The 13,804-nt window shown below is 41.7% G+C and overlaps 1 protein-coding gene across 1 annotated transcript in view; it reads right to left on the reverse strand.

The window, feature by feature from the left end:
- Window positions 1-488: 488 nt before the first annotated feature.
- nos1 (nitric oxide synthase 1 (neuronal)) overlaps window positions 489-13,804 on the reverse strand; it is a 65,184-nt gene continuing 51,868 nt past the window's right edge. The window contains exons 22-28 of the mRNA XM_038988428.1: window positions 9,338-9,548; window positions 7,164-7,251; window positions 6,686-6,807; window positions 6,287-6,435; window positions 4,919-5,113; window positions 4,100-4,218; window positions 489-3,546 (exon numbers count right to left, since the gene is read on the reverse strand). Coding sequence (XP_038844356.1) covers window positions 3,531-3,546; window positions 4,100-4,218; window positions 4,919-5,113; window positions 6,287-6,435; window positions 6,686-6,807; window positions 7,164-7,251; window positions 9,338-9,548 — 900 coding nt within the window. The 3' untranslated portion in view covers window positions 489-3,530. The remainder of the gene's footprint in view (window positions 3,547-4,099; window positions 4,219-4,918; window positions 5,114-6,286; window positions 6,436-6,685; window positions 6,808-7,163; window positions 7,252-9,337; window positions 9,549-13,804) is intronic.

The following is a 13,804-nucleotide window of genomic DNA, read 5'->3' on the forward strand; positions in this document are numbered from 1 at the left end:
TCACACCCACCAATCCACAGGAGGCTGAGGACACAGGGGCTGATTTAATGTTTGACTAATTTACTTTGTTGTTAGGTTACCATGGTGCTGGATTGTATCTCTAGCTGAGTGCCACTGCCTACACTTTGCATCTCGGTGCCTGTATTGTACCAGAGTCCCTACCCTGTTGTGAAGGCTTTGAGAATGACAACAAGAGCAGGAAGCACACAGAGCTGGCTAGATTGCAGTAATTATAAATCAGTTCAATACAGCAAAGGCACAGGGCATGGATTGTACACAATAGATCTCCTATACATACTTCATCTTTGAAACTGCCCGAGCGCAGGCGACTCTCAACCACAATCCAAGCTGACCTTAACCTCCACTATCCACATCTCACTCATTTAAGATCCCATGACACTAGTTTAAAAAAACACAAGAAAATACAAACACGGTATTGACATATACTGTTAATGTTTTTTTTATTAAGTAAATGCAAAGTTCCTTGCAGTATGCATTAAAATGGAAACCGCCAAGGTTGATCAATTCCACACCAAGGAGCATATAGCAGAGGCTGTTTGGGTTGTTGGAGTTTAGCAGCAGCGATACAAACACAGAAACCCCTTGAGCACATCAACCGTCTGTCCCATCACACTGTATGGATGGAGTCACAGTCGTACTGAGTGACACAGTGCTGGTAGGTAGACAGAGCTTTTTTAAAAAAGAGGACACAGAGGTACAGTACATCATGCATTCAGCTGGTGCTGTGGTTTTTCCCGTGCCTAAAGGATATCAGGGAGACCACTGTAGTCCTTGTTTGTTTTCTTATGGGTTCTTTTTACCAAGCAGAAGAGACATAACAATAATAATAATTATATAATCAAAATACATTCTTAGAAAAAGTTAGTTCAAATAGTTCCATTTTGTTTCTTTGTCTTAGTATATATGCTATATTTATATATATATATTTTTTGTTGTTGCACGTTTTACATCAGAGTTGGCAGCCAAATCCAAATCCCCCAAAACCTGCTTAAACAAATTAATGTGGAAGAAGGAAACATTCAGCAAGAGGAACAATTAACAGGTTTGCCTATTTCTCCCCAAACAAAAACAAAAAAAGTTCCCCATTAAAAACGTACTCTATATGCGTCAGTAAGTAGCAGAGAGACAGAACACAGAAAGCCATTACATTTCAATCATGCTGGTGGCCATTTTAGTTTGGAAACAAAGGAAGTACTTCAGGAAGAAAGAAAAGCCACAGGTTACTGCGGAGTTGGTTACCATTGGAAATGTTATCACAAATGTCAATGACATGTTTAGAATAGAAACATGACTCAGAGCAGCCCTGCAAAGGCATGGCCTTCAAATGATGCTCAGTGAAAAGTGGGAAACAAAGTGAAAACAGTGCTTTGACACGAGCTTGCGCCGAAAACCCATCAGCAATAAACATATCATTATAATTAAGATATCATCCTTAACCTTATTTTATAATTAAGTAAACTCAACATAGTTGAATTGTAATGACAACAACCAAAATGACCTGCATGATCCATTTCTTGATCTTGAAAATGCAATCAGAATTGTTTGGGTTTGCAGAGGGCACACATGCTGTAGCATTCCAGGTTGGTGTGTGTGCAGGGGGGCAGAAGGAAGGTTCATTTAATTCTCAACAAAGACAAAGAGCATGTGAAGGTATTAAGTGGATGGTTACAGTGAATGGAGAATACATGCAGACAAATACATTTTGTTTTCGCAAAAGTACTTTAGTATTTTGTAGTGGTTATCACACAGCATTCATGGACGCATGCACGCACACACACAGCACTTGACAGACCTTCCGACAGGTGTCAGGTCTCAGTGAGGAGGGAGGAGAGGGCGAGCTGTGGCAGCATCACAAGTAATGTGGGCAGGCAGTGGGAGGTGGTGGCAGAGAGAAAGAGGGATAGAGTTACTGAGTGAACGACACAGACAGACATGAAGGAACGATAAAACCATAAAGCAACACTCATCTACTCGTGCACTGATGTCAATATGAGATTTCTGCTATTCGAGATTTCTGCCTCATGAGATTTACGCCACTCTGCCCTAAATCCAGATCTGATAAGACAGACACTGCAGGGTTCCTTTACATGGATAGTTACATACACATAGCCATATATACAACTCTGGTTACATGGAAGGTTATAATGATGGTAAAAACGGAGATCGCAAGGATATGGTAATGGTTGGTCAAGGAGAACCAGCAAAGTATAGCAACCCAACAACCAACCTCTTGATTAATTGGAAATCATGAATCCGTTCCTTACTATTTCCCATTGTAAATACTATGCAAATGACTTTCAAGCCATCAGACAGCACCTCAATACCTCAGCATTTGGTCTTAGCGAATAAATAGGAAGGCAGTCAGATATGTACCATGGACTTTTCCTTTGATAATATTGTCTACCATTTATAAGATGCAGAGCCCTCTAGATTATACGTAGTTGTTTTTGTGTGTAATATACTTAAATATTGGTTATGAGAATGTATACAAGAGATACACATGCATAGGCTTTCCCATGGCATGACATGACATGACATTTCAATGGCTTTCGTCCACATCTATATGCAGTTACTGTTGTGAAACCAAACCACAAAATGGGGAGACAACTTATATTCTGACAGGCAGGCGGAGAAATAGACAGGCAGGAAACAGAAAAAACTGACAAGAGGAGCAGATGCATTTTAATGGACTTTCAAGGAGAGTCTGAACACTGTTGTAGTTTTGGATGACCGTGTGGCCGGAAGGTTGAGGTCATAGGTTAACCAAATCCAGTTCATAGTTATTCACTGCACTCCGAGCATAGCCTGTCTGTATCTAGTTCTCTCCCTCTTTCATTCTCTCCATCCCTTTCTCTCTCTCCCACACTCTAACAAAACCTTTAAAAAAATAATAAAATAAAAAATATATACTGGAATCTCAGTTATGAACAATACACACCAAAGCAGACAGGACCAGCTCTGACTGACATGGGTTTGGCCTTGTATACGCTGAAATGCACCAGAATCAGTTGGTTGGAATGGAACTCAGACTGAATGGCCGATCAAAGCATTGTGACCTTGTTTCCAGGTACCACAAGTAGTCCTGCAAATATAAAAGTTTAGCAAAAGGTTTTGACTAACATTAAATAGCTAACAAACAGTATGATATATTTATTTACTAATATTCTCATCTTGCTCATGCATCAACAAAGTGGCAGAAATACTGGGTGCACATTATGATGCATAATGAAATCAGAAAGTAATTCATTTAACAAAACACCTCAATGTTCTTGTAAAAGAAAATATTTCAAACGTTACTACAGACTAAGTGCAGAGCCTGACTGACCATGACGAAGCAGAACTAGTATAAAAAAAGAACAAAAACAAACCCAAAAATATTTTTTTACAGTACAAAACTTGGCACAGTATTATCGACCAGCTGTAGTGTCACTCATTTCCCTGCTCCACTGCTGCATACGGCCCATCCAATTGGTCCACATCAGAAAGATCCGGAAGCCCCACTTATGGTTCTACGAGCAGAACACCCTGACAGAAACAGAGAGCAAGCGAGAGAGAGGTTACAGGCATTACTCATCCAGCTCACTTAGTAACAAGGGTTTTTTGATCACAACACGGAGAAATTCAAGTGACATTTCACACAGAACCACTGTGGCTGGCCAATACAAACCGCCATACGTTATTTTGCAGCTTTTTAATGAGGCATTGTGCAAGTCAGCCTTCATTCTCCACTCCTCTTATGACAAGTGTATATGAATAAAAAAAAGGAGGCTCTTATCTTTAAAAGCACAAACGCAGAGTGAGTGGAGAACATGACAGAACCGCTCGCTAACACTGCAATCCGGTTAGTTGAGTTGGAGCCCTTTTCAACTGATTTCTATGGTTACCCGTTCTGCATTTTGAAAACGGTCATAAATCAAACCAGAGGCTGTATCTCCAGTGTATCTACAGCTTTGCAGGTCCCTCCTACAAGTATGGCACAACATGCAAAGACATCAAAGATGTCTTGGTGACAATTGGTCGCCGTGAAAGAACTAGAAGGGAACAGAATGGAACCTGTGGGGGAAAACTCTAGACTCACTCGTCAGAGTCCTTTTTGCTTTCCTCGATGTAGGCGATGGATTCTGAACGCAGCCGGTTGGTGACCTCATAGGTACGCAGCGTGACACCGAAGATGTCCTCGTGATAACGGTTCTCGTCCTGCGAGGAGAGATGATAAGATTTGTGAGATAAGATGGGCACAGAATGATACAATAAACAAAGTGAGGTTAGATGGGCACAGGAAGATACAATTGATTCAGTGTGGCGAGCTGTGGACAGATAGAAAAGACAGATACAGTGATGTGTCACTACACTGTCACTGTACAGTACAGCATTGCCTTCAAAACATTTTTCAATCGCCAAGGCTTGGATGAAAGCTTTCCTTAGTTGATCAATAAATTGGACATTTTATGTTGCAGGCAGCTTTTTCAAAATGTGTTTGATTATATACCCCTCTGCTTAGTCAAAAGTGACCTAGCCATTTTGCTCATGTGACCCTTCGATTTCAATATTTTATGTACAGTATGCAGTCTGTACAGTTGGTTGTCTGGTGGTTTAAAATTGCTTATCAAAATCTTTGAAAGTTGTGTTTTTGGTTTCTCTTTCTTTGAGTCATTAAATGTAAGAGCCCTCCTTTCAGTTCTCTTTTGAATCCCACTGAACAAAATTCTGAATGTGTCTGAATCAAATTCTGAATCATCCACAAGTAGGTATAAGGAGTGCAGTCGTCTCAAAAAGTGAACCTTCCAAGGTCTTAAATCTAAATTGCTTGACTTAGTTACTTTTGTATGTTTTGTCCGTCAGGTTGGTTAGTTTGTTAGTTAACAGTGTACAATATAGTGAAGCATATTGTCCCTACTCGGAGTTTGCTGATGTAGAAGCCAGCGTCCTCCAGTGTCATGTTTCCCTGCAATTTGATGATCTGCTGGACGGTCTTGAGGACATCCCCGGCCATACCCACGTCCCCACACACATAGATGTGTCCTCCCTCCTCCCTCAGACACTGGTACACAGTCTCTGACAGCTTCTCACGAAGCACATCCTGCACATATTTCTGTGTCAGAGACATAAGGGAAGAAAGAGATAGAATGAGAGAGATTTAATAAAATCATATAGAGATAAACAGGGAGAGAAAGATACACGCTCATGGACAGTTGAAGGCAATGAACAGATTGTAGTGATTGTGCGTCGGGGTTGAGGATAGTGGTGCATAAAATGGTGCTCCGTGTGAGGAGTGAATGGAAAACAAAAACACAGGGATACACAATTCACAAATCCACATGCACACATACATCTCCCACATGACCTCTGTCTGTGTTGCTGTGTCTTTACTGTCAGAGACACATTTTCATGTTTAACCCTCGGGTAAATTTGTGTCCCTGAGGAAATCTAATTAGCATAATAAAAACATCCCCATAATAATCTGTTTAAGCTAAAGATATGTTTTTTTGGATGGGCTGTGCTCAATCCGAAACACATCCTCCAATGGCGGCCTTCCACATCTGTGGTGGAATGTGGTCAAGCTACAGCGGTGTTTCACAAACCAGGAGACATCCCGAAAATTGGTCTTCTCACGATGTCGCGTCCGAGCGGTTTTCCCTACAAACTAATATGACCACTGTGAAAAGATAACACTTACAAACACGTACATGTCAGTGATTTTGTTCTACGACCCCCACAAGTGTCACGGGACTCGTCTGATGTTGGTACCGCCGATCTGCCAACTTATGTCTGTAGTGTTCGAACAGTTTGGGCTAAGCACTAATATGGAAGGTGAGTCTCTCACAAACACGTACATGTCGGTTGTTTTTCTCTAGGATGCCCACAAGCCTCAAGACTCACCTGAAGGCAGCCTGGTACCAGTTTAAAAAGTATAAATCGAAGTAGTTTAGTGCCTAAAATTAGGGGTTAAATACATGTACAAAATATGTACTATATATATATATATATATTCCTGATATCTCTCAAATTATAGGACAGACACTTTACTTTGTTTTTCCATGTATGAATCTGTTATTCAATGCATTTCTATGGGCTAATAGCAGTTACGTCAAATTCAATATTTCATCAATTATTTTTATTTCATTTTTGAGGGGATACCTAAATGAGTCCTAAAATTCAAAATCAAATAGCTAAATGATCCTTGGTATGACCATCTTACAACAATTCCATATTTTAGCCTAGTAGACTTTAAATGGACTAACTAAATCTTTAAAGTTAACAGTACCTTTGGTCTACCAGGCTCTCTGGAGTAGGCTGTGTAGAGCTCTTTGAACACCTCCTTATTCTTAGCCTGGATAGTCTCCTCCTTGTAGATGTGGTCTATCTGGGACTGCCGGCACCCAAATACCAGGATCATAGGGCAGGATTTGATCCCTACGGTAACAAACACATTACTTTGTAAGTTCAGAGCCTAACTTCATCTTTCACTGAATTACAATGTTGGAGTCATCTAGACTAGTGTTTATGTATGTGTTCAAGCTCTGTCAAGTTGAATAAACACAAGTGATACTGGCAGCAGTGTGTGGGTTTTCCTTTTCTTTTAAGTCCTTATCAAATCATTTCCACACATACAAGTAAGACCAGGTGAGTAAGTGCTTTTTCCTATTCTAAAATATAAACAAACCATTGCGTTCATAATCGAAAAGTTTCTGTTCCCAGAAGCTTCTGAAGGGGGCGATCCCAGTGCCTGGACCAACTAGGATACACGGAGCTCTGTGGTCCTTTGGCAATCGGAATGTAGGAGCACTACAATCAAAGTAATTTTCCCATCCAATTACAATTGAAGACATAACATTAAAAAAATACATTTACAAAATGATTGTAGAAAACACCATATAAGCTACGAATCAGGCCATTTTTAATAGCACTAGCATCAAAGCGTTTTTCCTCAATGATTGTATTATACACACAGAGTCAATGTTGTATATGAATCATATACGGTGCAATCATATATTATGAATACACCATATGACAATGTTGACATTTGTTATAGTCCAAGATATTCTCCAAACCACCACAATCATAGAATTACATGTATTCCATTCAATGAGTAAAACCCATCATGCAGCAATATCACACACACAAGAAGCAAAGTGTTATACCCTCTAACAAAGCAGGGGACCATTTCTTCTGCCTCTATTCTGTTGAGCCATGATGAACACACTCCATGGTGGATAGGGCCCTCTCCATCTGAAAGAGAGGCAATTGCCCATCATCCACTTTACCTGCGTACCTCCTCCTCTCCACTACGCACCACGCAAACGAACACTGAAGTAGAGTACACATAATGCAGTTCCCTGGGCTAAAAAGGTGTTTGTCTCCAGTGTAGGCAAATTACTAATTAAACCATCACTCTCAGCATCACTTCACACAATGCATCTCGGAGTAAGAAAAACAGCTAGAAAGATGCTTATCGCCAGCTGTTTGTGTTTAATAACTGTCAGTTGAGGTAAATTGGTGCCGATTTAAGTCACGTCGAAGCATGAGAAATAATCTTTGTGGTTACTTAAAATGTATGTAGTGTAATAGCATGCACAAATACAAACATATAAACAGAAACCAACTAACCCAAAACCAGTAAAGCATATGTCCAAATATAGAGATCTTAGACGTTATTGTCCAGTCAATCCACTTACAGTGTGTTCGGAAAGTATTCAGACCCCTTGACTTTTCCCACATTTTGTTACGTTACAGCCTTATTCAAAAATGTTTTAAATCATTTTTCCCCCCTTCAATCTACACACAATACCCCATAATGACAAAGCAGACAGTTTTAGAAATGTTTGATAATTTATAAAAAATCTAATTAAAATATCACATTTACATAAGTATTCAGACCCTTTACTCAGTACTTTGTTGAAGTACCTTAGGCAGCGATTACAGCCTTGAGTCATCTTGGGTATAACGCTACAAGCTTGGCACACCTGCATTTGGGGAGTTTCTCCCATTTTTCTCTGAAGATCCTCTCAAGCTCTGTCAGGTTGGATGGGGGGGCGTCTCTGCACAGCTATTTTCAGGTCTCTCCAGAGATGTTCGATCAGGTTCAAGTCCGGGCTATGGCTGGGCCACTCAAGGACATTCAGAGACTTGTCCCAAAGCCACTCCTGAATTGTCTTGACAGTGTGCTTAGGGTCGCTGTCCTGTTGGAATGTGAACCTTTTTGCCAGTCGGAGGTCCTGAGTGCTCTGCAGCAGGTTTTCATCAAAGATCTCTCTGTACTTTGCTCCGTTCATCTTTCCCTCGATCCTGACTAGTCTCCCAGTCCCTGCCGCTGAAAAACATCCCCACAGCATGATGCTGCCACCACCATTCTTCCCCGTATGGATGGTGCCAGGTTTCCTCCAGACACTTGGCATTCAGGCCAAAGAGTTCAATCTTGGTTTCATCAGACCAGAGAATCTTGTTTCTCATGGTCTGAGAATCCTTTAGGTGCCTCTTGGCAAACACCAAGCGGGCTGTCATGTGCCTATTACTGAGGAGTGGCTTCCGTCTGGCCACTCTACCATAAATGCCTGATTGGTGGAGTATTGCTGAGATGGTTGTTCTTCTGGAAGATTCTACCATCTCCACAGAGGAACTCTGGAGCTCTGTCACAGTAACCATTGAGTTCTTGGTCACCTCTCTGACCAAGGCTTTTCTCCCCGATTGCTCAATTTGGCTGGACTTCCAGCTCTAGGAAGAGTCTTGGTGGTTCCAAACTTCATCCATTTAAGAATTTTAGAGGCCACTGTGTTCTTGGGGACCTTCAATTCTGCAGAAATGTTGGTACCATTCCCCAGATCTGTGCCTAGACACAATCCTGTCTCTGAGCTCTCTGGACAATTCCTTCGCCCTCATGGCTTGGTTTTTGCTCTGACATGCACTGTCAACTGTGGGACCTTATATAGACGGGTGTGGGCCTTTCCAAATCATATCCAATGAATTACATTTACCACAGGTGGACTCCAATCAAGTTGTAGAAACATCTCAAGGATGCTCAATGGAAACAGGATGCACCTGAGCTCAATTTCGAAACTCATAGCAAAGGGTCTGAATCCCAATATAAATCAGGTATTTCTGTTTTTTTGTTGTAATACATTTGCAAACATGTTTTCGCTTTGTCATTATGGGGTATTGTGTGTAGGTTGCTGAGGATAAAAATAAAAAAAAGTTGTATTTTTTTATAGCCTTATTCTAAAATGGATTTTTTTTTTATCTTCAGAAATCTACACACAATACCCCATCTAAACACAATTAATTCTACACCTCTAAGCCAAGCCTAGTAGTCAGCCCTTACCCCTAGTTTTGTATGACACCACGGCCACGGTGAGGTGTATCTCCCCAGGGTGGACGTCCGGTGAGGAGCTAATGGAGTAGTATCTGGGCTGGAGCAAAGGCAGCTGGGTCAGCAGCAGGGTGGATGGCATCTGAATCGAGGGGAACTCCTCCAAAACCTCCACCATAGTCGGGTTGTTGTACCACTTCCATTCCTCATACTCCTGCAAGCCCTGGAGAGGAAAGAGGAGAGGATGTATGTTTTTGTTTTGTACATTCAATATACCCTAATGTAAGGAGCCAGGCAAAAGAATATGTATCGCTTCAGAGAAAATGAGTTATTATGGCTGTTTCTCCAACTCCACGCACCTAGAGGTTAGACATATTCCAGTTAGATGCGACACTCACAACAAGCTAATCTAATGCCTCTCCTGATGTGATGAAAGTATGTATAGACTTTGACATATTTTTGGGTATTAGTCATATTTTTTTATTTCACCTTTATTTAACCAGGTAGGCTAGTTGAGAACTGCGACCTGGCCAAGATAAAGCATAGCAATTCGACACATACAACAACATAGAGTTACCCATGGAATAAACAAAACATACAGTCAATAATACAGTAGAAAAATAAGTCTATATACAATGTAAGCAAATGAGGTGAGATAAGGGAGGTAAAGGCAACAAAAGGCCATGGTGGCGAGGTAAATACAATATAGAAAGTAAAACACTGGAATGGTAGATTTGCAGTGGAGGAATGTGCAAAGTAGAAATAGAAATAATGGGGTGCAAAGGAGTAAAATAAATAAATACAGTAGGGGAAGAGGTAGTTGTTTGTGCTAAATTATAGATAGGCTATGTACAGGTGCAGTAATCTGTGAGCTGCTCTGACAGCTGGTGCTTAAAGCTAGTGAGGGAGATAAGTGTTTCCAGCTTCAGAGATTTTTGCAGTTCGTTCCAGTCATTGGCAGCAGAGAACTGGAAGGAAAGACGACCAAAGGAGGAATTGGTTTTGGGGGTGACCAGTGAGATATACCTGCTGGAGCGCGTGCTACGAGTGTGTGCTGCTATGGTGACCAGTGATCTGAGATAAAGCGGGGCTTTACCTAGCAGAGACTTGTAGATAACCTGTAGCCAGTGGGTTTGGCGACAAGTATGAAGCGAGGGCCAACCAACGAGAGCGTACAGGTCGCAATGGTGGGTAGTGTATGGGGCTTTGGTGACAAAACGGATGGCACTGTGATAGACTGCATCCAGTTTGTTGAGTAGAGTGTTGGATGCTATTTTATAGATGACATCACCGAAGTCGAGGATCGGTAGGATGGTCAGTTTTACGAGGGTATGTTAGGCAGCATGAGTGAAGGATGCTTTGTTGCGATATAGGAAGCCGAGTCTAGATTTAATTTTGGATTGGAGATGCTTAATGTGAGTCTGGAAGGAGAGTTTACAGTCTAACCAGAACCTAGGTATTTGTAGTTGTCCACGTATTCTAAGTCAGAGCCGTCCAGAGTAGTGATGCTGGACGGGCGAGCAGGTGCGGGCAGTGATCGGTTGAATAGCATGCATTTAGTTTTACTTGCGTTTAAGAGCAGTTGAAGGTCACGGAAGGAGAGTTGTATGGCATTGAAGCTCATCTGGAGGTTAGTTAACTTCTTATGGCTGCATCCCGCGACCGGGATCGATATGACAACAGCCAGTGAACATGCAGGGCGCCAAATTCAAACAGAAATCTCATAATTAAAATTCCTCAATTACAAAACCACAATAAGCACAGCCATTTTTCCAGCGAAAGATAGCAGTCAGAAAAAGCAGAAATAGAGATAAAATTAATCACTAACCTTTGATTATCTTCATCAGATGACACTCATAGGACTTCATGTTACACAATACATGCATGTTTTGTTTGATAAAGTTCATATTTATAACAACAAATCTGAGTTTACATTGGCGCGTTACATTCACTAGTTCCAAAAACATCAAGTGATTTTGCATAGCCACATCGTTTCAACAGAAATACTCATCATAAATGTAGATGATAATACAAGTTATACACATGGAATTATAGATATACCTCTCCTTAATGCAACCGCTGTGTCAGATTTCAAAAAAACTTTACGGAAAAAGCAAATCATGCAATAATCTGAGATGGAGCTCAGAACAATAGCCAAATTAGCCGCCATGTTGGGGTCAACAGAAACCAGAAAATACATGATAAATGTTTCCTTACCTTTGATGAACTTCATCAGAATGAGGTCCTAGGAATCCCAGGTCCACAATAAATGCTTGATTTGTTCGATAATGTCCGTTATTTATGTCCAATTAGCAACTTTGGTTAGCCCCTTTGGTAAACAATTCCAAAGTCACATAGCGCCTCCACTATAACCTGACGAAATGTCCAAAAGTTCCGTAACAGTCAATAGAAACATGTCAAACGATGTACTGAATCAATCTTTAGAATGTTGTTAACATACATCTTGAATAACGTTCCAACCGGAGAATTAGATTGACTTCAGAAGAGCGGTGGAACGGAGGTCCTCCTCATGTGAAAGCGCATGGTGAAAGCATGCTCAGCTCGTGGCAGTGATTACTCATTCTTTTCTCCTTCGCCCCCCCCTTCACATTAGAGTCATCAGACAAAGTTCTATTGACATCTAGTGGAAGCCGTAGGAAGTGAAAACTCATCCATATCTCGCTGTAATTTCATTGAGAGCTTGGTTGAAAATCTGCCACCTCAGAAAAAATTCAAACAGGAAGTGGAACTTCTCAGGTTTTTGCCTGCCATATGAGTTTTGTTATACTCACAGACATAATTCAAATAGTTTTAGAAACTTCAGAGTGTTTTCTATCCAATACGAATAATAATATGCATATATTAGCAACTGGGACTGAGGAGCAGGCCGTTTACTATGGGCGCCTCTGTGCACCTTTCATCCAAGCTACTCAATACTACCCCTGCAGCCATAAGAAGTTAACACAGTGTCCAAAGAGGGGCCAGAAGTATACAGAATGGTGTCGTCTGTGTAAAGGTGTATCAGAGAATCACCAGCAGCAAGAGCAACATCATTGATGTATACAGAGAAGAGAGTCGGCCCGAGGATTGAACCCTGTGGCACCCCCATAGAGACTGCCAGAGGTCCGGACAACAGGCCCTCCAATTTGACACACTGAACTCTATCAGAGAAGTAGTTGGTAAACCAGGCGAGGCAATCATTTGAGAAACCAAGGCTGTCGAGTCTGCCAATAAGAATGGGGTGATTGACAGAGTCGAAAGCCTTGGCCAGGTCGATGAATACAGCTGCGTAGTAATGTCTCTTATCGATGGCGGTTATTATGTCGTTTAGGACCTTGAGCGTGGCTGAGGTGCACCCATGACCAGCTCTGAAACCAGATTGCATAGCGGAGAAGGTACGGTGGGATTTGAAATGGTCGGTAATCTGTTTGTTAACTTGGCTTTCAAAGACCTTAGACAGGGTAGGATAGATATAGGTCTGTAGCAGTTTGGGTCTAGAGTATCTCCCCCCTTGAAGAGAGGGATGACCGCGGCAGCTTTCCAATCTTTGGGAATCTCAGACGATACGAAAGAGAGGTTGAACAGGCTAGTAATAGGGGTTGCAACAATTTCGGCAGATCATTTTAGAAAGAGAGGGTCCAGATTGTCTAGCCCGGCTGAATTGTAGGGGTCCAGATTTTGCAGCTCTTTCAGAACATCAGCTATCTGGATTTGGGTGAAGGAGAAATGGTGGGGGCTTTGGCGGGTTGCTGTGGAGGGTGCCGGGCAGTTAACCGGGGTAGGGGTAGCCAGGTGGAAAGCATGGCCAGCCGTAGAGAAATGCTTATTGAAATTCTCAATTATAGTGGATTTATCGGTGGTGACAGTGTTTCCTAGCCTCAGAGCAGTGGGCAGCTGGGAGGAGGTGCTCTTATTTTCCATGGACTTTACAGTGTCCCAGAACTTTTTGGAGTTAGTACTACAGGATGCAAATTTCTGTTTGAAAAAGCTAGCCTTAGCTTTCCTAACTGCCTGTGTATATTTGTTCCTAACTTCCCTGAAAAGTTGCATATCACGGGGGCTATTCGATGCTAATGCAGAACACCACAGGATGTTTTTGTGCTGGTCAAGGGCAGACAGGTCTGGAGTGAACCAAAGACTATATCTATTCCTAGTTCCATTTTTTTTGAATGGGGGCATGCTTATTTAAGATGGTGAGGAAGGCACTTTTAAAGAATAGCCAGGCATCATCTACTGACGGGATGAGGTCAATGTCATTCCAGGGTACCCCGGCCAGGTCGATTATAAAGGCCTACTCGTAGAAGTGTTTTAAGGAGCGTTTGACAGTGATGAGGGGTGGTCGTTTGGTCGGAGACCCATTACGGATGCAGGCAATGAGGCAGTGATCTCTGAGATCTAGATTGAAAACAGCAGAGGTGTATTTGGAGGGCGAGTTAGTTATGATGACATCTATGAGGGTGCCCATGTTTACGGATTTGG

Source organism: Salvelinus namaycush, chromosome 1 (assembly GCF_016432855.1).
Source record: "Salvelinus namaycush isolate Seneca chromosome 1, SaNama_1.0, whole genome shotgun sequence".
Taxonomy (NCBI): Eukaryota; Metazoa; Chordata; class Actinopteri; order Salmoniformes; family Salmonidae; genus Salvelinus; species Salvelinus namaycush.